The sequence below is a fragment of the Diaphorina citri genome, unplaced genomic scaffold (assembly GCF_000475195.1).
Source record: "Diaphorina citri unplaced genomic scaffold, Diaci psyllid genome assembly version 1.1 scaffold410, whole genome shotgun sequence".
Lineage (NCBI taxonomy): Eukaryota > Metazoa > Arthropoda > Insecta > Hemiptera > Psyllidae > Diaphorina > Diaphorina citri.
This window is the reverse complement of record NW_007377845.1, coordinates 16463-39733: the sequence shown is the minus strand read 5'-3', so window position 1 is coordinate 39733 and position 23271 is coordinate 16463. Positions and strand designations below refer to the sequence as shown.

The 23271-nt window shown below is 37.3% G+C and overlaps 2 protein-coding genes across 2 annotated transcripts in view; one reads left to right on the top strand and one right to left on the bottom strand.

Annotated features, from left to right (window-relative positions):
* LOC103508570 (rab-like protein 6) overlaps positions 1-18097 on the bottom strand; it is a 29677-nt gene extending 11580 nt beyond the window's left edge. Inside the window, exons 1-4 of the mRNA XM_026823141.1 lie at positions 18069-18097; positions 17197-17425; positions 16557-16774; positions 16104-16136 (exon numbers count right to left, since the gene is read on the bottom strand). Of these exons, the coding sequence (XP_026678942.1) occupies positions 16104-16136; positions 16557-16774; positions 17197-17425; positions 18069-18082 (494 nt within the window). The 5' untranslated portion in view covers positions 18083-18097. The remainder of the gene's footprint in view (positions 1-16103; positions 16137-16556; positions 16775-17196; positions 17426-18068) is intronic.
* A 792-nt stretch (positions 18098-18889) lies between these two features.
* LOC108252316 overlaps positions 18890-23271 on the top strand; it is a 5809-nt gene continuing 1427 nt past the window's right edge. Inside the window, exons 1-8 of the mRNA XM_026823140.1 lie at positions 18890-19040; positions 19636-19927; positions 20558-20697; positions 21238-21299; positions 21772-21980; positions 22128-22267; positions 22438-22634; positions 22774-22903. Of these exons, the coding sequence (XP_026678941.1) occupies positions 18890-19040; positions 19636-19927; positions 20558-20697; positions 21238-21299; positions 21772-21980; positions 22128-22267; positions 22438-22634; positions 22774-22903 (1321 nt within the window). The remainder of the gene's footprint in view (positions 19041-19635; positions 19928-20557; positions 20698-21237; positions 21300-21771; positions 21981-22127; positions 22268-22437; positions 22635-22773; positions 22904-23271) is intronic.

Below are 23271 nucleotides of genomic sequence, written 5' to 3'. Positions count from 1 at the left end.
ACAGATCTTTGTCTGGCTGAGGGACTATAAACAGAGAGTAGATCAGTGTCTAGCTTAGGGACTATAAACAGGGAGTAGACTAGTCCAACTTTCCTTATGCTATATCAACAGCAAAGGTTAATTGCGAAAGGCACCCACTCGGAAAATTTTGTTAAGCAAAATCAGTTGGCCTCAAAGCAATCACTCTAAAGCTGATTGAGAGGCCGACAACAAACGCCGACCCCATCTTAGCATGGGAAAAGGCAAAGAAGAAGGATAAGAAGACTGAGGTACAGAGCTCTCTTTAATTGCGAAAGGCACCCACTCGGAAAATTTTGTTAAGCAAAATCAGTTGGCCTCAAAGCAATCACTCTAAAGCTGATTGAGAGGCCAATGACAAACGCCTACCCCATCTTAGCATGGGAACAACTCTGCGAAAAATTCAAATTTCAATTTTAATTCTCAATTTTTATGGCTGGAGAATTTAATTTCAGGTATATTTCAGTATTCACCTGAAAACTATCCTTTCTCGAAGTCCACAGATATAATCCGACTTGGTAATCCCCGGCCTAAATCGTACGGGATTAATGTGTGATGGGAAAAAATAAAATAAAAGTCCCACCTGTCCCACCAACTGGACAAAAATGATTTTTGTGAGTTTATTATTATTTTTTGTCTAGGGTTGTGGATTGCTGGATTTCTGAAGGAATTTTTTAATTTTTATTTAAAAGTGAAGGAATCAAGGCGTTTCAAGAAAGAATTCAAAGCATTTTCAAGTTCCTTTAAGCCTCTTTGTTTCACATTCCTTAAAATCAAATCAGCAAGCCCAAACTTTGAATTTTGTGCAATAATTTGCAATATCCACTGAAGAACCAATACCAATACCATCATCAACTCCCAGATCTGAAATCTACAAGAAAACTATTCTTTTTCTTTTTCAGTTCCTGGGGAGGAACAATCATTGGAAGATTTCAACAAGATGGGTGAAAGGAGTCGTTCAAGAGAAAGCAGCCGAGAGAACAAAACCAAAGTTTGGGGTGTACCTCAAAGTTTTCGATACGTCAACAAGCGTCCTGTCAGTGGAAGTTCAAAGAGAGAAACACAGACTGCCCAAGTATCGGCTGTGCCTAGAACCAAAGTAAGTATTTATGGGCTAGTGATTATTACCAAATTGTCTGGCTGGGGGACGTTAAACAGGGAGTAGATTTTACTTAACTATGATTGTTTTGTTTTACAAGTTCAAAGAGAGAAACACAGACTGCCCAAGTATCGGCTGTGCCTAGAACCAAAGTAAGTATTTATGGGCTAGTGATTATTACCAAAATGTCTGGCTGAGGGGACGTTAAACAGGGAGTAGATCAGCCTGAATTCCCCTTGCTAAAGATATAGCAAAGATTGAGTGTGGAGGGCATCCACTTGTAAAATTTATAGCCAAAACCAAATGTCAGTGCAAAGCAATCACCCTAGTTAGGGCTGATTGAGAGGCTGACAAAAAACGCTGACACCGCCTGTAAGTACATGGGAAAAGGCAAAGAAAAAGAAGAAGAGGAGGAGTTATTTTTACCAAAAATTTAGGTGTATCTTGCAGGTTCTGGTTTTTACTTAACTATGATTGTTTTGCTATGATTGAAAATATTTTTTTTTTCTTTCTTTTTTCAGGTGAAAATTTCTGGCGGTACTCAAACAGACATGAAATCCTACTTCATCAGTTCGGCCAATAGTTCACCTCGTAGATCCTCATCCAATATTCGTGAGAGAGTCATCCTTGCCTCTCAAAGTCTTCCTAAAGGTAAGAAATTCTAATGAGCCCGTTTATCTAAACCAGAAAAAAACCCTGTTATTTTTTCACTGTCATGTCTTCTTTTCATGTACAGTTTCTACACTATTTGTTTTACTTGCTATGATTGAAAATATTTTTTTTTTCTTTCTTTTTTCAGGTGAAAATTTCTGGCGGTACTCAAACAGACATGAAATCCTACTTCATCAGTTCGGCCAATAGTTCACCTCGTAGATCCTCATCCAATATTCGTGAGAGAGTCATCCTTGCCTCTCAAAGTCTTCCTAAAGGTGAGAAATTCTAATGAGCCCCTTTATCTAAACCAGAAAAAAACCCTGTTAATTTTTCACTGTCATGTCCTCTTTTCATATACAGTTTCTACACTAAGCAGTTTTTATGGTCAATCAATTTTTTTCCAAAGATTTTAATGTTACTTTTAACAACTAAGGTTTTTAGTAATTATGGCTTTATCCTTCATTCAGGTGCAGACATGGCTTAACTTTATTAGTCATCTATTGTTAACTGATGTGTTCAATGTGCTATTGTCAATGACCTTTTTTTATAAGGACTTTTCTTGTGAGTACTTAACAGGTTGTGAGTATTAGTAAGTTCATCCAATTAATTTCGAATTTTTCGCACTTTTCTTCTATTCCATAGGTTCTACTCGGTTAGAATCTGGTTCGTTATCAGATTCTAACTTTACGGAATCTGCCATGCATGGTCGAAGTAATGGGGATCATCACTCCAGTCCTCTGAGGCACAGTTCAACCTACACAGCACCGTTACCAATGAAAGCAGCTGGTATAATAGTATTTTATTAATTTTATTTATTTATTTAGTGTTAAATTTTGTCCCATTTGTCCCTTAAGGTTTGTCCAAACATAGTTGGCCATTGATCACCGTTGATTCACAATAAATTCACATCGATCGACGGCCGTCGACTATATGTGTACACACCTTTATGTTCCTTGAATAGTCCTATGAATTAATTTCACTTAACATCCTCTCTTGCCTTGGAAGCCAGTAATGAGATTGTAGGTAAATATTGGGAAGCCAGAGGTATAATAACCTAGGAGTCAAACAACCCAGCTTTTGCAACAACATATTTATTTTTGACCAAATGATAGTGAGGTCCTCGTTTTAACTGGTCAGTTTTGCATTTGGTTTAGATGAATGTTTGTTCATTGTAAAAAATTATCGAAAACATTATAATAAAACAAAAAAAATGTTAGTAGCATTACAGAAGGTTATTGAAAATTTTCTTCACTTGTTTCAGGAATGAGTGAAGCAGAGAGTATCGAGTCACTGCCTGCTCAGTTACATCAGAGAACGAGTCTTACCCACTCTAGATTAATTAGCTGTGGATCTCCAGGGCCTAGACTCAGCCGACGCTTGATGTGGCCTGTGGCGTGGCATGCCCATCCCGTAGTTTGCCTTTCGTCAGATGGGCGAGAAGGGGCACAATACTTCCCATTTAGGTGCTGGGTCAACACGAGAACACCAGAAAGTAACCCGTTGAAATATTTGCAATCGAAAAACGAGTACAAATTTTTGTCGATGGTGGGATTCGAACCCGGGACCTTCTGCATGGCAAGCAAGCTCGTTACCACTGGACCAATCGAACCAGCTATCAATTTTTAATATTCCATTTTCAGTCATAGTTCAAATCGCACTGAAGAGTCTAACTGTAGCAGTCAAACCGAGCTGATTGAAGAGCTAAGGAGACAACTGAGAGAGAAAGACCTGGTTCTGACAGATATACGATTGGAAGCCCTGAGCTCCGCACATCAGTTGGAATCTTTGAAAGATACTGTGATCAAGATGAGGGTACGAAGCTGTTTTTATTATTATTTGAGCAACCTCCGTGGCCGAGTGGGTATCACACTAGGTATACACGCCGGAGGTCCGGGGTTCGAGTCCCGGCGGGGTCGAAGTTTTTTCTCACTAACCTTTCTTTTAGCCCTTAACAGCCTGTTAAGCCTGTATCACTTCGGTCAATCTATTTTCAACTTAAAATAAAGTCTTTTTTTTAGTAGGTTTAGGTTGATTTTCACCAAACTTCCTTTTAGCCGTTAACAGCCCTGTTAAGCCTGTACAAATCAAATAGATTTTACCAGACTGTTAGCTCAGAGGCCTTCTAGGGGATGAAAAAATATCAGTGAAATCCAAGATTACAGAGTGTTCCTGAAACTTCATATGCAGAGTGTTGGTACTTGAACTCATTTTTGACAAAACGAGACCCACTATAAAACCTTTATTCGTTTATTTCTCAGGTCCACTAAGTCGGAAAAGCTCTACCCGTCAATGCTACAAAGGTCGGAGGAAGTAGAGAGTAACTATTACACGTTGAATAATCACTGCTCTCAACCAACCAGTCCTACGCCTGTGTATCATCACATGTCTGGTTCTTCCAACAGGTATACAACACAAAGCTTAATCTTATTCTTGCTTTGAAATCTTGATATTAGTTTAAATAATAATAATAATAATCTTGATTAGATTAATTAATTAATTTTAAACTTTATTAGCGTTCATCTTGTATTATTGTTAACCAAGGAAGACTCTACCATCGTCTGACTGTGGTACTATAAACAGGGAGGAGAAGAGCTAACACTAACTAGTCTGGCTAGGTGACAGTTTTTCAAAGGGTTCTCTGCTTGAAAATAGTACAGGTACTCACGATGGGTGATTAGTGAATGCTGTTCAGGATGAGGCAATCTCCCTGGTGTATGACTGATATATCCAGCTGAATTTATGCAAGTGTCATTTTTCTTGCAGAATGAAATCGCAGTCTGTGATGCACTCTCCTCGGAACTCCCCTTTCCTCAGTAAAGTGAACTCCAAAGATGAAGATGGTAAGAGCTTGGTTTTATTTACTTTGTAATTCTATTCGACTCTAATTTTGTCACAAAATATCTAATTAGGTCGCAGTGACATGGTCCAGTCCATGTCTCGGCGCTTAGTGGTCTGTGTCGTAGCATGCCCATCCAGTAGTATGTCCCTCATCAGATGGGTGATAAGAAACACATTACTTCCCATTTAGGTGCTGCGTCAACACGAGAATACCAGAAAGTAATCCGTTTAAATATTTGCAATCTATTCAATAAATTCTAAAACTTGTGCCTTTCTGAGCACTTTTTACTTGAAAATAGTACAGGTACTCACGATGGGTGATTAGTGAATGCTGTTCAGGATGAGGCAATCTCCCTGGTGTATGACTGATATATCCTGCTGAATTTATACAAATTTATACAAGTGTCATTTTTCTTCCAGAATGAAATCGCAGTCTGTGATGCACTCTCCTCGGAACTCCCCTTTCCTCAGTAAAGTGAACTCCAAAGATGAAGATGGTAAGAGCTTAGTTTTATTTCCTCATGCAATCTATTCGACTCTAATGTCACAAAAAAGATCGCAGTGACATGGTCCACTCCATGTCTCGGTAGGGATAGAACCCACATTCTCCCGTTTACTACATTAGGCGCTTGTGGTCTGTGTCATAGCATGCCCATCCAGTAGTATGTCCCTCATCAGATGAGCGATAAAAAACACATTACTTCCCATTTAGGTGCTGGGTCACGAGAACACCAGAAAGTAACCCATTTAAATATTTGCAATCTATTCAATAAATTCTAAAACTTGTGCCTTTCTGAGCACTTTTTGTGGTAAAAGTTAGGGTCAAATAATACTCAAATAAGCATCATTCATTTCCTTATCATAGGATAAGGAAAGTCGTGTGATGTTCACACCAGATTTTTTTACATAAAGCTAAATCAAGCCCCCCCAAAAATTTAGACAAGAACCGCCTATGATTTTAATCAATTCTATTCAAAATTTTGTGTTCCATTCTCATTTTTGCCATTTCAGATGAGCTTCTGGATGGAAAGAAAGTGGTGGTGTCCGTATATTTGGGTTCCCACGGTAGTTATCACCGCTATCTGGAGGATAATATTGAAAGTGAAATCGGCACCATTAACATACAGCCCTCGTACACCTGGGAACAAATTGATCTCATTATTTATAAACTGTTCAAAGTAAGTAGTTTTTGCCAGGTTCGGTTGAAGTTTTTTTTATGCTTGGAATTTTTGAGAGATAAGCGTTAGTATTTTGAGTACGGATTTTTTTTTTTCAGAGTTGACTTAGAAATTAAATAATACTTTCGAATCTTTTTCCCCACAGGAATATCTCGAACAAATTGACCCGATGAGTAATCTCGGCTTGGGGGTCGAATCCGTGTGGAGTTACCACATTGGTAATATTTCCCGATACAAGGATCAACCCGCGGACTCCGAACTGGAGAGCCCGTACTCCTACCTCGGCTCTGAGACTCACTACGGAAACATTTCCATATGTTTGAAAGGTGCCTTACAGAATTCTAGTCATGATGCGCTGGCTTTTGATACGCTCATTTCCAAGTCCATTGTACACAGGTGAGAAGGAACTTTTACATGGTTGAATGGTAGAGATTGCTCTAGGCAATAATTTAGCTATTTTTACCTGTTTGAGTGGCACAGATTGCCCTAGAAACCAGTTTATTTTTCTGTAATTTTTCTTAAATTAATTAACCAATAAGGAGTCTGCATAAACAAACAACCAAACAGGTTTAATTTTTTATTTCGACGAATTTGCATTCAATTGAATTACCTATTTGTCTGTTTATTTGTTCCGCAATAAGATTCGAATGGTTCGTCCGATTTTAATTAAATCATTTTGAACCTCATATTGGGCCTTCGGAGACCCTGTTGGCACCCTTTTTCTAGTAATACTTCTCAATAAATCCCCAATTCCAATACTTTTCAATAACTCCCCCAATTCCAAATCCCTTTTTTGTTTGCAGATATACCTCTCTTCTGTTAGAACACAAGAGAATAATATTCTGTGGACCAAGCGGCACGGGGAAATCCTATCTGGCCGGAAAACTAGCCGAGTTTTTAGTTTTTAGAGAAGGAAAAATCAACTCCACTGCCGAAGGCGTTGCCACATTCAAGTAAGTTTTTATTAGCTATTTTTTATGTTAACCTGATAGTTTTTTTTCTTTTACTTTTCTATGAAAATAAAAAGGACATAGGCGTTGCCACATTCAAGTAAGTTTTTATTAGCTATTTTTTATGTTAACCTGATAGTTTTTTTTCTTTTACTTTTCTATGAAAATAAGAGGGACAACTGTGTTAATTAAGCATACTTAAATGCTTGTCACATTGTATCTTTTAGCAGCTATATAATTTACAACTGTATTTTGATTTCAGTGTTGACAACAAGAACAGCAAAGAACTCCGCCAATATTTGGCCAACATTGCCGACCAGTGTGAAAACAACGCCAACGATGTGCCTTTAGTTCTAATCCTGGATAATCTTCATCATGCCACCTCGCTGGGGGAAGTGTTCAATGGCTTTCTCAATGCGAAGTTCAGCAAGTGTCCGTACATTATAGGCACGATGAATCAGGCTACTTGTTCCACAACCAACTTGAAACTGCATCACAACTTCAGGTAAATGTACTAGCTCTCACATAAATAAGCTGGGAAAAATGGATAATCTTCATCATGCCACCTCGCTGGGGGAAGTGTTCAATGGCTTTCTCAATGCGAAGTTCAGCAAGTGTCCGTACATTATAGGTACGATGAATCAGGCTACTTGTTCCACAACCAACTTGAAACTGCATCACAACTTCAGGTAAATGTACTAGGTAGCTCTCACATAAATAAGCTGGGAAAAGTGGCCTAATGGTCCGACATTTGTAACAACACAAAACGAGCTCGACAAAGAAGGAATAGCTCTTAAGATGTGTCCACAGTTGACACCATCGATCAACTATGTGTGGACACAGCTTCAAAGTGGTGGATTCAAACACCCTCTTTTCTACAATAACACCCACATTTATTCAAGTAGCACTGAAGCATAAATAATTTCAAACATCTTTTGCAACCATTGGCCAAAATTCACTTAGGTCTGACTGGAGGCGAGAATTTTCGTTTAAAAATATTCGTGTAAGAGATGTCTAGTTTCGTGGGTGTACCTATTGAATAATAAATGAATGTATCCAATATATTTCTCCTGTTTTTCCGAACTTTACCTAACAGTTAGGTAACTTTACCTAACAGTTAGGTAACTTTACCTAACAGTTAGGTGAGAGATATCTAGTTTCGTGGGTGTACCTATTGAATAATAAATGAATGTATCCAATATATTTCTCCTGTTTTTCCGAACTTTACCTAACTAATGTTTATTTATTTAACTCCATTTTTCTTCTTCTGAATTTTACAGTTGAATAAATTCTAAATTTTCCAGGTGGATATTGTGTGCCAATCATATGGAGCCCGTGAAAGGATTCCTGGGCCGATATCTGAGGAGAAAGCTCATCGAGAACAAGTGCCAAACCAATAGGAAAAACCAGGATATGTGCAAAGTGGTCGAATGGCTGCCCAGAGTGTGGCATTATCTGAATCAATTCCTGGAGACGCACAGCTCTTGTGATGTTACCATAGGTGAGTTTTATCAGGAATCAATTTTCTTGAACTGAATTAGTGATCTATTAAACTGTTGGTATAATGAAACAAATTGTTCTAAGCTGACAGTCTAAATAAAGCACTACTTATGCTCATACTTGTACTTATCTACAAAGTGGTCGAATGGCTGCCCAGAGTGTGGCATTATCTGAATCAATTCCTGGAGACGCACAGCTCTTGTGATGTTACCATAGGTGAGATTTATCAGGAATCAATTTTCTTAAACTGAATTAGTGATCTATTAAACTGTTGGTATAATGGAACAAATTGTTCTAAGCTGACAGTCTAAATAAAGCACTACTTATGCTCATACTTGGACTTATCTCTCTTCTCAATCTGTAATTTTTCTCCTAAAATGCTTGTTAAGGGTACTTTTTGTTATGGACGTTAAGGGCACTAAGAACACGAAACAGGTTTTTACTTTATCATGGACATCGCTGGAAACCCAGAAGAGGTTAGGTAAACAACCGCGGAAGACAATAAAAGTACGCAAAAACCTTCTGGTCTTTGCGTATTCTTCCGTCTTTTTCCGTGTACTTTTGCCGTCTCCCGCGGCTGTTTAACTCTTGTACTCTTCCAACTGTGTGTCCATGATGCTTATCTATCTTCTCAATCTGTAATTTTTCTCCTAAAATGCTTGTTAAGGGTACTTTTTGTTATGGACGTTAAGGGCACTAAGAACACAAAACAACTTCTTACTTTATCATGGACATCGCTGGAAACCCAGAAGAGGTTAGGTAAACAACCGCGGAAGACAATAAAAGTACGCGAAAACCCTCTGGTCTTTGCGTATTCTTCCGTCTTTTTCCATGTACTTTTGCTGTCCATGATTAAGTAAACAATTAAGGTATTAAATACCTGCCTCGGTGGTGTAGTGGTGAAGACGCTCGCCTGGATTGAAATACGCTTTTTTGGTTACTTCCCATTTTGGAAAACTTCAAAAAGATTTCTCTCAGATTTGCCTTTGGCTATGTTAGGGCGTATGTGGGAATAAAATCGGCATGGGAATTTCAATCTTATCGGGAACTGGAGTACGGTCGGTCCAGTAGTACGCTTACCATACAGAAGGTCCCGGGTTCGATTCCCGGCGAGGTCGAAGTTTTTTCGGCCTGTGCTTGAAGTTTGGGGTGCACTCAGCCTCGTGAGGACAATTGAGCAGCTACTTTATCCGAGTAGCGACCAGGGGCGGCATTACCAGTGTAAAATGATAATACGAGTAAGATGAGAATTAATATAGTAAAGGAAGCACTTAGTAATGCTCTGGTACCCACAAAAGTTGTGAAGATTTGAAGAAGTTCTCTGCTTTACCACAATTTTTTTCATGTAATATGATTTGATTTAATCAAATTTCCTTAACTCACGAGTATAGCTACCTACCCTTCATGTAGTTACGTAAATTGTGAGAACTTTTTTTGAATAGGAAAACCTATCTATTGTAATATCCAGGTAACAATCCCATATCCCATAGGATTATTTAATATAGCCTCGAGGTGTCAAAATCCATGCATATTATTAACCGCGCTTCACATTAAAAATGGAAATATCATTATGTAGATTCGCTTTTCATTTCCGATCTTCATTTAACCCGTTTTTGTCTTTTGCTACCTTGTAGGTAGGTACAATTACCTTGGCAAAAAACGTATTTAACAGGTATTAGAAGTTCTTTTAAGTATACGATTTCGATAATACCCAGAATTAGATAGGTACCTAACTGTCTTAATTTGATGATCTTTTTTTACAGTGAATGTGTCAAAAACACTCATCACTATATTAGCTGTTTAGGATGATACCCAATATAGTTGAAAAAGAAAAGCAATATTTTTAGTGGATGTACCCATGTGCCTATGGTTTCAATTTGGGGAAGAACAAGGGATATATCTATACCTAAGGACGTAAATGGTCGAATTTAATTTCAAACTGTAGATTCGCTTTTCATTTCCGATCTTCATTTAACCCGTTTTTGTCTTTTGCTACCTTGTAGGTAGGTACAATTACCTTGGCAAAAATGTATTTAACAGGTATTAGAAGTTCTTTTAAGTATGATTTCGATAATACCCAGCATTAGATAGGTACCTAACTGTCTTAATTTGATGATCTTTTTTGCCGTGAATGTGTCAAAAACACTCATCGCTATATTAGCTGTTTAGGATGATGCCCAATATAGTTGAAAAATAAAAGCAATATTTTTAGTGGATGTACCCATGTGCCTATGGTTTCAATTTGGGGAAGAACAAGGGATATTTGTATACCTAAGGTAAATGGTCGAATTTAATTTCAAATTGTAAAAGAGGGTTAACCACACCAAAAGACAGCGTTAATTTATTCATAGACCATGTTAAGCAATCAAATAACCATCAAAATCAATCTGGTTGCAGTGAATGTGTCAAAAACACTCATCACTATATTAGCTGTTTAGGATGATGCCCAATTTAGTTGAAAAATAAAAGCAATATTTTTAGTGGATGTACCCATGTGCCTATGGTTTCAATTTGGGGAAGAACAAGATATATCTATACCTAAGGTAAACGGTTGAATTTAATTTCAAATTGTAAAAGAGGGTTAACCACGCCAAAAGACAGCGTTAATTTATTCATAGACCATGTTAAGCAATCAAATAACCATCAAAATCAATCTGGTGTAAAAGAGGGTTAACCACGCCAAAAGACAGCGTTAATTTATTCATAGACCATGTTAAGCAATCAAATAACCATCAAAATCAATCTGGTTAACAAGGCGACCTGTCTTGAAACTTTTGAAAACTTTAAACAATTGTTAAAGGATTATTTCATCGCCTTATTATTTCGAAAATTTCGCACGCTCTCAACTTTTCTCGAGAAATCATACGGCTAATAAATAATCAATTGAAACATACATATTTAAATTCGAAATAACATGTATGTCTACTTATTGTGTACGTATGTGTGGTGTGTACATATCAAAAGTTAGTTACAGGGTCGAACAAACGACCCTCGGTAATATTTTTTTTTTTTTTTTCGTGTACGAATCTGTGTCCCACTCATTGTTTATTTATTTATTTTGAGCAAAATCCCCTTTAGGGTGATTTATTTTCTATAATTAGAACGGGAAATGGAAACCAATCCGGCTAAATTTGACTTCTAAGTTCGACTAAATTTAAACCTGACTGTTGGGTATAACATTTATACCTATATCGTCTAGTACCGTTACTAATAAATATAAGTACATACCTACCTACCTACCTTATTATTTTATGGGTACCTACCTACTGTCAGCTAAGAATACCTAAGAAGTCCCATAATGCCTACAGTATTAAGTATCATAGAAAGATATGTATTATTTCCAGCCTTCCTAGTCCATTACGTCACTAGGAAAATCTCGTCCTATTTTGAGCAAAATCCCCTTTAGGGTGATTTATTTTCTATAATTAGAACGGGAAATGGAAACTAATCCGTCTAAATTTGACTTCCAAGTTCGACTATAAATTTAAACCTGACTGTTGGGTATAACACTTATACCTATATAGTCTAGTACCGTTACTAATAAATATAGGTACATACCTACCTACCTTATTATTTTATGAGTAGGTACCTACCTACTGTCAGCTAAGAATACCTAAGAAGTCCCATAATGCCTACAGTACTAAGTATCATAGAAAGATATGTATTATTTCCAGCCTCCCTAGTCCATTACGTCACTAGGAAAAATATCATCTAACCCTGTATCACACATGAATGGTTAATTAGTTTTCCCAGCCATGTGAAAGATTAACAAATTATATGTTTCAATGAATTCTACAGCCCTGTGCCCCAGTTTAACCTAATAGTCGCGTGCCCTATTAGCCTTGTTTTATGCTTCCTGCAAACGATTATTTTATCCCTATTATAGGGATATATTTCTGTATACAATTATTTTATCCCTATTATAGGGATATATTTCTATATACAATTATTTTATCCCTATTACAGGGATTTATTTCTGTATACAATTATTATATCCCTATTATAAGGATAGGACGTAGTTTGGCATTGAACGCACGAATCAAACGCGTGCCCTTTTGGAAAAACTGTTTTCAAATTCTTCACAACCCTCCACCCCTGATCCCTTTTAGTCCTGAAATCCCGAAAACTGAGGATAGTTAGGGAGAGTTTGAAGCGTGAAACGTTAAGGGTTGAATACCGGAATTTCTACCAAAAGGGCAGCATTTAAAGTCTGACCTAACGAGTCTACAATCTCGTTGTTACTTTTGAGACTTTTTTCAGAGACTTTTTCGGTGAAGAATTTGAGCATTCTCAGATGTTGAGACTTTAGGTATGTTGTAGACCCAGATTTACATGATTTGCCTCATAATATTTTCTATAACCTTTTATTTATATCGTGGAAAGGTGTAGGTGTAAAATAAACTGGATACTGTGCTCGAACAGCCTTTACAGCCTCCGAAAACATAAACACTTGCTTTTTAAAAACCCACCTTTTTCCACGATCATACTTCCGACACCCCATCGGACTAGTAATGAAAGGGCCATACGCGTGCCCTTTTGGAAAAACTGTTTTCAAATTCTTCACAACCCTCCACCCCTGATCCCTTTTAGTCCTGAAATCCCGAAAACTGAGGGTAGTTAGGGAGAGTTTGAAGCGTGAAACGTTGAGGGGTGAATTAATGGAATTTCTACCAAAAGGGCAGCATTTAAAGTCTGACCTAACGAGTCTACCATCTCGTTGTTACTTTTGAGACCTTTTTCAGAACTTTTTCGGTGAAGAATTTGAGCATTCTCAGATGTTGAGACTTTAGGTATGTTGTAGACCCAGATTTACATGATTTTCCTCATAATATTTTCTATAACCTTTTATTTATATCGTGGAAAGGTGTAGGTGTAAAATAAACTGGATACTGTGCTCGAACAGCCTTTACAGCCTCCGAAAACATAAACACTTGCTTTTTAAAAACCCACCTTTTTCTACGATCATACTTCCGACACCCCATCGGACTAGTAATGAAAGGGCCATTCTTGATGGATTTTTTTCTCCAGCCTCTTGTGAAAATCTTGTTTGTTTAGGTCAACCAAAATACATGTGAACAATTGTGTAAGTTTTATGCGAATGCGACTGTTTGCTATGTTTTGTATCCACTTAGCAAACATTAGTAAAAAAGACATAATAGGACAGTGATTTGAACGGTGGTTTAATGGTTTTGATCATGAATATTAAAAATTATATTTATTAGAAAAGATAGATCACTGAAGTTAAGCAACGCCGAGAGTCTTAGGCTGCTCTCAGGTGTTGGCTAAATTGGTACCTATAAGTAAAGGTACCTATTACTGTTGCCAATCTTATTTCCACTTTCCTTATTTACTCCAGTCTATCTGATTAGAGTGATTAGCATAGGTACTTTAAATGTATTTATTAGAAGTTCACAGATTACGTTTAAACATTGAACGCACGAATCAAATTTCTTGTTTTATCTCGACGAAATTACCCACCGATGTCTATGTAGTACACTCGGATGGTGGCTATACACATGGCTTGGCTAGGCTAGGATTTTTTTCTTCTATTTTCAAGCCCAGCCCAGCCAAGCCCTGTGTATACCCCAATGTCATGCTACCTCCACCTCAATGTCATACTACGGGTCTAAACGGTCCCTCAGATTAATGCAATTCAAAATGTTTTGTTAGTTAGATTTTGTTGACATGTTTGTTATATTATAATTTGTTTTTTTATGGTGTGCTATATTGGAATAATTAATAATCAAAAGTCGTTTTACTTCTTTTCCTTTATTTTTGTATTTGGTACCTACGAGTATTATGACATATTTTATTGTTTTAAATCTATCGGCAACTATGAGTCTATGAGTATTATGACATTTATTCTATTCTAAAGCTATTAATGACATTACAAAGCTATTAATGACACTCGATAACTATGAGTATTATGACATTTATTTTATCTCTTAAAGCTAACATATTTTATGATTTATTATATTCTAAATTTAAAGCTAGTAATGACATTCGATGACTTTGAGTATTATGACATTTATTTTATATTTTAAAGCTAATAATGACTTTGGATACTAAGTATTATGACATATTTTATTATATTCTAAATCTAAAGCTAGTAATGACATTCGATGACTTTGAGTATTATGACATTTATTTTATATTTTAAAGCTATTAATGACATTGGATAACAAGTATAATGACATTTATTATATTTTACATTTGGTCACTGACATCCTTCTAGTTACGTGATAATAAGACCTAATCCTCTTCTACTCTATCCCTCTCTCTTTCTCTCTCTCGCTCCCTCCCTTCTTCCTTCCTCTATCCTCTCTTTAAATTTCAATATTGACAGAAAAAAAATAATTGAATTTTTCATACGGTCTTTTATGTACTCAACCTTCGCTATTGATAGAACGTGAGGAAATTTGGACTAGTCTACTCCCTGTTTATAGTCCCCTAACTAGACGCTGATCTACTCTCTGTTTAAATAGTCCCTCAGCCAGACTCTTTTATGTACTTTTCTTTCTCTCCTTTTGTCCTCATCTTCTTTTGCTTTTCCTTTGAAAATTCCATTTGGTGGTGACTTTGATGACTTAAACTCCATGTGAACTCCAATAAACCAAGTAATAATTATTGAGTTTATTTTCTATTTTAAACCGCTGGTTGTAAATTGAACTGCTACCCCTTTTTTTATATTTTTACCCATATTGAAGTACATGAATATTTTGTATTTGGATTTTTTTTCTTTGCAATACCCAAATGTTTTTACGCATTTTTTCTAAATAAAAGAAATTTATATTTACCTATGCTTTGAAATTGCTTTTGGTCTATTTTTATTTTTCTAGCTTTTCAGTAGGTAATTATTTTTGACACAGTTCATTTCATCATTTCCCGTTTGCAGCTATTACTTCTACTATCACCAAACATAATTGTATACTTTATTGAGGTTTGAAGGTTTATTACCTAGTCTGGACCCCCCCAATATTTCCAGACACTGCCGGGAATTGAACCCGGAAACTTGTGAGTGCAAGCCTAGTGTCTTTTTCCTTTCCTCTTTTCAATACTTGTCTTTCACCTTTTTCATATAAAATCTCAGGTCCAAGAAAAGAAGGCCTTGTAAGATTTCTCAATCTGGTCTCTCGAATTATAACCCTCAGTTTTTCACCTGATCCAAATCGCCACCCCACCCCCCTCGTTGCCTGTGGCGGTACAAGTGTGTTGGATTGGCTTGCTTCATGCTTTACCGGAGGGTTGCACAACCCCAACCCCTCGGCACGCGACCCAAAACTGCACGTGAAAGAACGGTCACGTGGCCACTTGTATTTGTCACTTACATTTCTGATAATAGGTTTGAGCGGGGGAAATGGGAACGGGCGCTTTACTACGATTTTGTTCCCTTTTTCTTTCTTCACTACGATTTTTTCCCTCTTTTTTCAATCTCCTCCCACTTCGCCCTATTATTCCCGGGGTTTTTGTTTATATGTGTGATTTTGTTCGGTTGTTGACTGTGAGATCTTTCAACATTTTCAAAGACCCAGCAGCAAAGAAATCAGAAGTACTTATGTAATACCTGAAAGAGTACATGTAATTGATAGCTTGAATTTTTTATGTTAGAACTGATCATAGAATATAGCAATATAGATATAGGAATTCCCCAGCTATCAAACTGTTATAGTCATCATCGGTAAAACTATCACCATTCAGTATTTAAATACATTGAATAATTTTTTTCTCGTCAGACTTGAACTTACCAGTGACCAAGTGTTTTAACCAAAAGTTTCTTTTGACTTTTCAATTTTTTTCTTTCAAAAAATCAACCAACTTTAAAATGAAATTCTTCACTTTCGGATTTCTGTTCTTTATGATCATCCAAGTTCCATTTCCTTCTGAACGTAGTCAAAAGTCCTGCAAACACAAGGAATGATGAATGTCAAGGAATGATGAAAGTCAGAACCCCTTGGGTACCCAGATTTAATCTCATGTACCCCCACCACCATCATAATGTTTACCGGGTATACCCATACCTCAGTTGATGTGTACCTATACCATTACTACTAAGTTCTAAACATACTCACTACCTTTCGAAAAAATATAATATTTCAGTACCTTGAGGTCAAAATTTTCTGGACTATAATGCACTGATAAGCCATCAAAATTCAAAATTTGCTTTTGTCTGCCTTACACAATTTTTTCTCCCATACCCCCCGGTTGAGAATTGCTGGTTTAGACTGAAAGGGCAAAGGGACTTTTAGTCCTATTCATCCAGGATGAACAGAGCATATTCTATTCTACTTTTCCAAAAACACAACTTGAAATTATTCTCACCATTTCTTAGTTATGTCAAAGATCAAGATGACCCCATTGGTGCCCTTGTAAACGTTGATGAATTCTGCATCTAGAGCAACTCCAGCCTCACCTTCCCCTGAGTTTTCTGTTTTCAATTTATCCTGCAAGACTCTCTTCTTGGCCTTGTCAACTATGTCCCAAATTTCTACCTTCACCACATCATCAGTGTTTTTGTAGTTCCACTGAATTGCTGCTATCTGCAAAGCAAGACAAGTTGAACAATATTGATGTAGGTAGTTTTTTTTTAGTTAAAATATTGAAGAGTATGTTGCCCCCACCTTCCTTGTCAACTATGTCCCAAATTTCTACCTTCACCACATCATCAGTGTTTTTGTAGTTCCACTGAATTGCTGCTATCTGCAAAGCAAGATAAGTTGAACAATATTGATGTAGGTAGTTTTTTTTTAGTCAAAATATTGAAGACTGAAGAGTATGTTGCCCCCACCTTGTTTTAGCTTAACCTGTGTATACATATTTGAAAAGACAAATTTTCCCCTATTTCACAGCTAGTCTAATAAAAGGGTTTGTACCTAAAATAGGAATCAGTCAGATACAATGTAAATTTCAAAAAATACAAAGCAGCTTCATAGAACAAGGTCTCACAGTCTTCAAAAATTACCTGAATGGCTGCCGTCTCTTGGTATTCACCAGTGAAGGGAAGACCCTGAAGCCTCTCAAAGAGACAGGTTTTACCCACATTGTGGTCACCTTTGATGACAACTTTCATGTTATATTGTACCCCCTTGGAGTACTTCTTTTGCAAGTTGGCAGGCAGAGTTTGCAGTCCTGAAGGGGTTGGAGGTTCTTTGTCTCCCTTCTGGGTCAATTTGTTCCATGCTGCTTTCATTCTGAAAATTATGAACAAACAGCAGTCATGAAATCTCACGTAAGGTAGTGTTTATTACTTTTCTGAGCACACTCAGAGACTGTGAGACTTTTTCAAAGTTTTGGCGTTAAATAGCGGCTGAACCATACATTTCTTGAGTTCCGGCCCGCGAACACTTTTGATCATCATTAGTTATTGAAGCTGTCTGCAAAATTTGAGCGACCTGTGGGTGAAGATTAAGTCGTGAGAAGCGCTAGATCCTTTTGATCTTTTTCCCTGTATATGTCCACACATAGTCACACAGAAGAGGGATTAGTAATGCTGTGATTCAAAAATGGCCTAAAGCTGTGTCCACTGTCCACACATAGTCGACTACCATTGATTGACTGACGAGGTAAACGATGTTGTCGAGGCAGTGTGGACGAATTCAGTCTACACGCTTTTTGTATAAAAATAATTGCATTTACTTTACATTACATAAAAATAATTGAGGACAAAATTGGCTTTGCTTAGAAGAGCCGTATTTTATTATCGTACTTCTTTTTTGTTGCACCAAGGAGATACGAATTTTCAACTTCAACACCCTGACTGCCAAACCGACTGTGAGATCTTTCAACATTTTCAAAGACCCAGCAGCAAAGAAATCAGAAGTACTTATGTAATACCTGAAAGAGTACATGTAATTGGTATAGCTTGAATTTTTTATGTTAGAACTGATCATAGAATAGATATGTTTCCCTGTATAGCCCTAAATAGCGCAACTTAGGTAAGGCAAGCAAGTCCAGTGTGAACAGTAAACCATTCCTCTATGTTACTTGATATTAGTGGCTTACATTAATATCCATTAGTACCTATGATATTGTGACTATACAACAGGATATGAGGGTGACTCATAGCACCCTACTGCACAATACAGCAGTAGGTACTATAGATATATGCAGAAATACTAATTTTGGAAATCCATATGTTATGACCAAGTTGACTGTAAAACAGTTAGAGCTGATAATAATCAAACTGTCACTGCATTCCATTCACCAAACAAGTCACATTTAACTCAACCTCCTACACATGTACCAAAATGGTCTGCCTCTCCCACCGATCAAAATCTAGACAGAAGTATCTGTACAAACAGACTACTTATCAGGTACCCGTCTACTTTTTGAAGTGTTTACCGGGCAGTGAAATGGGGGACTTTTCATACTTACTTGGAATGTAGTGGCACTTCAGAGATATCACTTGAACAGAGATTCAATCAAAATAAAAGTTTGGCAAAGTTATGACATTTTAATAAAAATAAAATTTACAGTGTTTAATCTAATATTTGAGAAGAAAATGAGCACATTCATATTAGAAGTTGCAAAAGGGATGAAAAGGAGAGAGAGAGAAAACTATACACTACTCTTGTGATTAGGTGGCTTCTAGATCTGGATTCTGATTTCTGAAATCTGAATTTTCTGATTATCTGATTCTGGATTCTGGAACTGAAATGCCGGAGAAAGATGAGATCTTGACCGCTAATCAGTGCCAAGGAGTGATATCCTGCTGGGGTACTGAAGAAATATTTCATGGAACTGAAATGCCGGAGAAAGATGAGATCTTGACCGCTAATCAGTGCCAAGGAGTGATATCCTGCTGGGGTACTGAAGAAATATTTATACCTCCCATATTTTGTAGTCGACAAAATTAAATACTGGTATGGTATGATTTTGGCCAGTTCTTTTTCAAACTAGGTACACATAAACTAAAATTTATACAGTCAGATTTTTGACCTCTTTTCCTCCTGGGAATTTAGAAACTATGGAAAAAGCAAAGTTAGAAGTGGAAAACTATAAAATCTCTAATCCGCCACTGAAAATTGTAAACTGATAATAAAAAATCCCACGAAATATCAGTACATGAAAAAGTCCCACTCCCACACAATAAAATCCCTTTCAAAGCTCAGTTTACACGATGTAACTTTCGCACCTGGGTGGGAATAACTCTGCAAAATATTTATACCTCCCATATTTTGTAGTCGACAAAATTAAATACTGGTATGGTATGATTTTGGCCAGTTCTTTTTCAAACTAGGTACCCATAAACTAAAATTTATACAGTCAGATTTTTGACCTCTTTTCCTCGTGGGAATTTAGAAACTATGGAAAAAGCAAAGTTAGAAGTGGAAAATCATAAAATCTCTAATCCGCCACTGAAAATTGTAAACTGATAATAAAAAATCCCACGAAATATCAGTACATGAAAAAGTCCCAGTCCCACACAATAAAATCCCTTTCAAAGCTCAGTTTACACGATGTAACTTTCGCACCTGGGTGGGAACAACTCTGCGCAGTTACTCGAGTGGTGTCAGCAGAGAACCGGGGCTTCCACGAGCCCCGGTCCATCAAATCAATCATGATGGTTTTTCGCACGATGAACTGAACTCTCCACCTGAACCTCAGCCACAGCAGATAATTTACCGAGTGGTGGGATCAAGATCACATGTAAAGAAATCAGATAGCAGTCAGCAAACTGACAGCAGTCTGAGGTAATGTAACTTTTTCCCCCAGAAGTAGATCAGACTAAAAGGAAATTGGTCAAGTAAGGCAAGGAATAAAATTTATGCTTTAAGCAGGGAGCAACATTTGTGACAAGCATTTATGAGAGCTCTCTGATTTAAATAAAAAGACTTACCTATTCAAGTTCTCAATGTAATATTTGGGCTCCTCAATTCCAACAGCCCTATGATGAGCTTGATCACATCTGTTACCCAAAATGAGGACTGGAATGTTGCCGGGAATTTTGTCCATTTCCTGATCAAGATCACATGTAAAGAAATCAGATAGCAGTCAGCAAACTGACAGCAGTCTGAGGTAATGTAACTTTTTCCCCCAGAAGTAGATTAGACTAAAAGGAAATTGGTTAAGTAAGGCAAGGGAGGTGGTAACTTTTTTTTCACTATAATATATCATAAAAAACCTCTTTTTTTGGGACATTACCTAGGCTCTAATAATTATTGTTTTAGAAATACCAACCTCAGTGGTGTAGTACTGGACTTTGGATCTGGAGGTTGTTGGTTCTAATCCTAGTCAAGTAATAAAATTTATGCTTTAAGCAGGGAACAACATTTGTGACAAGCATTTATCTTTAACACAATTAAAATTCCTTATTGTTTCAGAAATAGTCAATGGAAAAAATACATCAATAGTCCAGAGAGGACTACCAAACTCCTTTCTGATGAGTCCCCTTCCTCGAGCAGAAGCAGGGAGAAACGACCTGGGCAAATATCCAGGAAGAATGGAAGGAAGAAAATTGGAGGTAAGTAATACTCTCAAATAAACTACTTGACACCTTAAACAACAATCACTTGAACATGAATGAAGAAAATTGGAGGTAAGTAATACTCTCAAATAAACTACTTGACACCTTAAACAACAATCACTTGAACATGAATCATCATCAACTCCGTATTAAAGCCGATGGCCCTACCTTTACCAATACCAATACGAAACAGAATTTTGAGAAAATGGCGCATAATCACTAACGGTCGATTAGTCTGACGAACCATATTGTTTGTGTTGGTGAAATCCACCATGAGTCTTACCTTAATACAGCCGCTTGTGTAACTGACTCACTCACTCACATATACAAATTCTAACCCACTTCTAGGTGGGCTAGGGCAATGCAGTTTTCACCATTGGATTCCTTATTTTTTGTACATACTGGGAAAAATCCCCAAAATTCCAAACTGTTCCCGAGATATTGACATTTTTTAAGTTCCCCATAAGAAATACACAGGGAACAAGGTTTGAGACCAGCAAAACTTTTCCTATGTTTAATGTTTTCTTTCAATTTTAGTTTTCATTTCTTTGAAACAATATTCAGGGATGATAGTAGGTCTCAGGGGCAAAGCCCCAGAAGTGTGAAGCGTGACCTAATGCACAACCCGCAAAGCCTTGGGAGCGCACAGCATGACCATAAACAAGGGAGCGCAAAGCATGACCTTATGCACAACCCTGTGAAGCCCCAGGAGCGCACAGCATGATTATATACACAACTCCGTGTAGCAAACACGCAAAGTCGGGCGTGTTTGCTACACGAGGCCCCCCTCCCAAGCATGCAGTGTGATTCTCTTGAAATAAAGCCAGTGGTTGTGCTTGGTGAATACACCAGATCCTAATGGATCACCAAAGCAACATAGTGTATGGTTGCTGGTTTCCCTGGCACACTCAGGCTGAATGATGTAAATGTCACCAGGTGCGTAGATTGTTATTACCCCTCTTGTGAAGGACCAACCTTAGAGCAATATAAAACCCTCAATAAGCATACAATTCACTTGAAATAAATGGTTTGGCTTATCTAAATATACACATATCATTCCTATATTTTCAGAAACTCATCGACAGTTACTCGAGTGGTGTCAGCAGAGAACCGGGGCTTCCACGAGCCCCGGTCCATCAAATCAATCATGATGGTTTTTCGCACGATGAACTGAACTCTCCACCTGAACCTCAGCCACAGCAGATAATTTACCGAGTGGTGGGATCAAGATCACATGTAAAGAAATCAGATAGCAGTCAGCAAACTGACAGCAGTCTGAGGTAATGTAACTTTTTCCCCCAGAAGTAGATCAGACTAAAAGGAAATTGGTCAAGTAAGGCAAGGAATAAAATTTATGCTTTAAGCAGGGAGCAACATTTGTGACAAGCATTTATGTTTAACACAATTAAAATTCCTTATTGTTTCAGAAATAGTCAATGGAAAAAATACATCAATAGTCCAGAGAGGACTACCAAACTCCTTTCTGATGAGTCCCCTTCCTCGAGCAGAAGCAGGGAGAAACGACCTGGGCAAATATCCAGGAAGAATGGAAGGAAGAAAATTGGAGGTAAGTAATACTCTCAAATAAACTACTTGACACCTTAAACAACAATCACTTGAACATGAATCATCATCAACTCCGTATTAAAGCCGATGGCCCTACCTTTACCAATACCAATACCATCATCAACTCCCAGATCTGAAATCTACAAGAAAACTATTCTTTTTCTTTTTCAGTTCCTGGGGAGGAACAATCATTGGAAGATTTCAACAAGATGGGTGAAAGGAGTCGTTCTAGAGAAAGCAGCCGAGAGAACAAAACCAAAGTTTGGGGTGTACCTCAAAGTTTTCGATACGTCAACAAGCGTCCTGTCAGTGGAAGTTCCAAGAGAGAAACACAGACTGCCCAAGTATCGGCTGTGCCTAGAACCAAAGTAAGTATTTATGGGCTAGTGATTATTACCAAATTGTCTGGCTGGGGGACGTTAAACAGGGAGTAGATTTTACTTAACTATGATTGTTTTGTTTTACTTGCTATGATTGAAAATATTTTTTTTTTCTTTCTTTTTTCAGGTGAAAATTTCTGGCGGTACTCAAACAGACATGAAATCCTACTTCATCAGTTCGGCCAATAGTTCACCTCGTAGATCCTCATCCAATATTCGTGAGAGAGTCATCCTTGCCTCTCAAAGTCTTCCTAAAGGTGAGAAATTCTAATGAGCCCCTTTATCTAAACCAGAAAAAAACCCTGTTAATTTTTCACTGTCATGTCCTCTTTTCATATACAGTTTCTACACTAAGCAGTTTTTATGGTCAATCAATTTTTTTCCAAAGATTTTAATGTTACTTTTAACAACTAAGGTTTTTAGTAATTATGGCTTTATCCTTCATTCAGGTGCAGACATGGCTTAACTTTATTAGTCATCTATTGTTAACTGATGTGTTCAATGTGCTATTGTCAATGACCTTTTTTTATAAGGACTTTTCTTGTGAGTACTTAACAGGTTGTGAGTATTAGTAAGTTCATCCAATTGACCGTGTCTCTGCCCCTCCCCCACTCTCTTCTTTTTT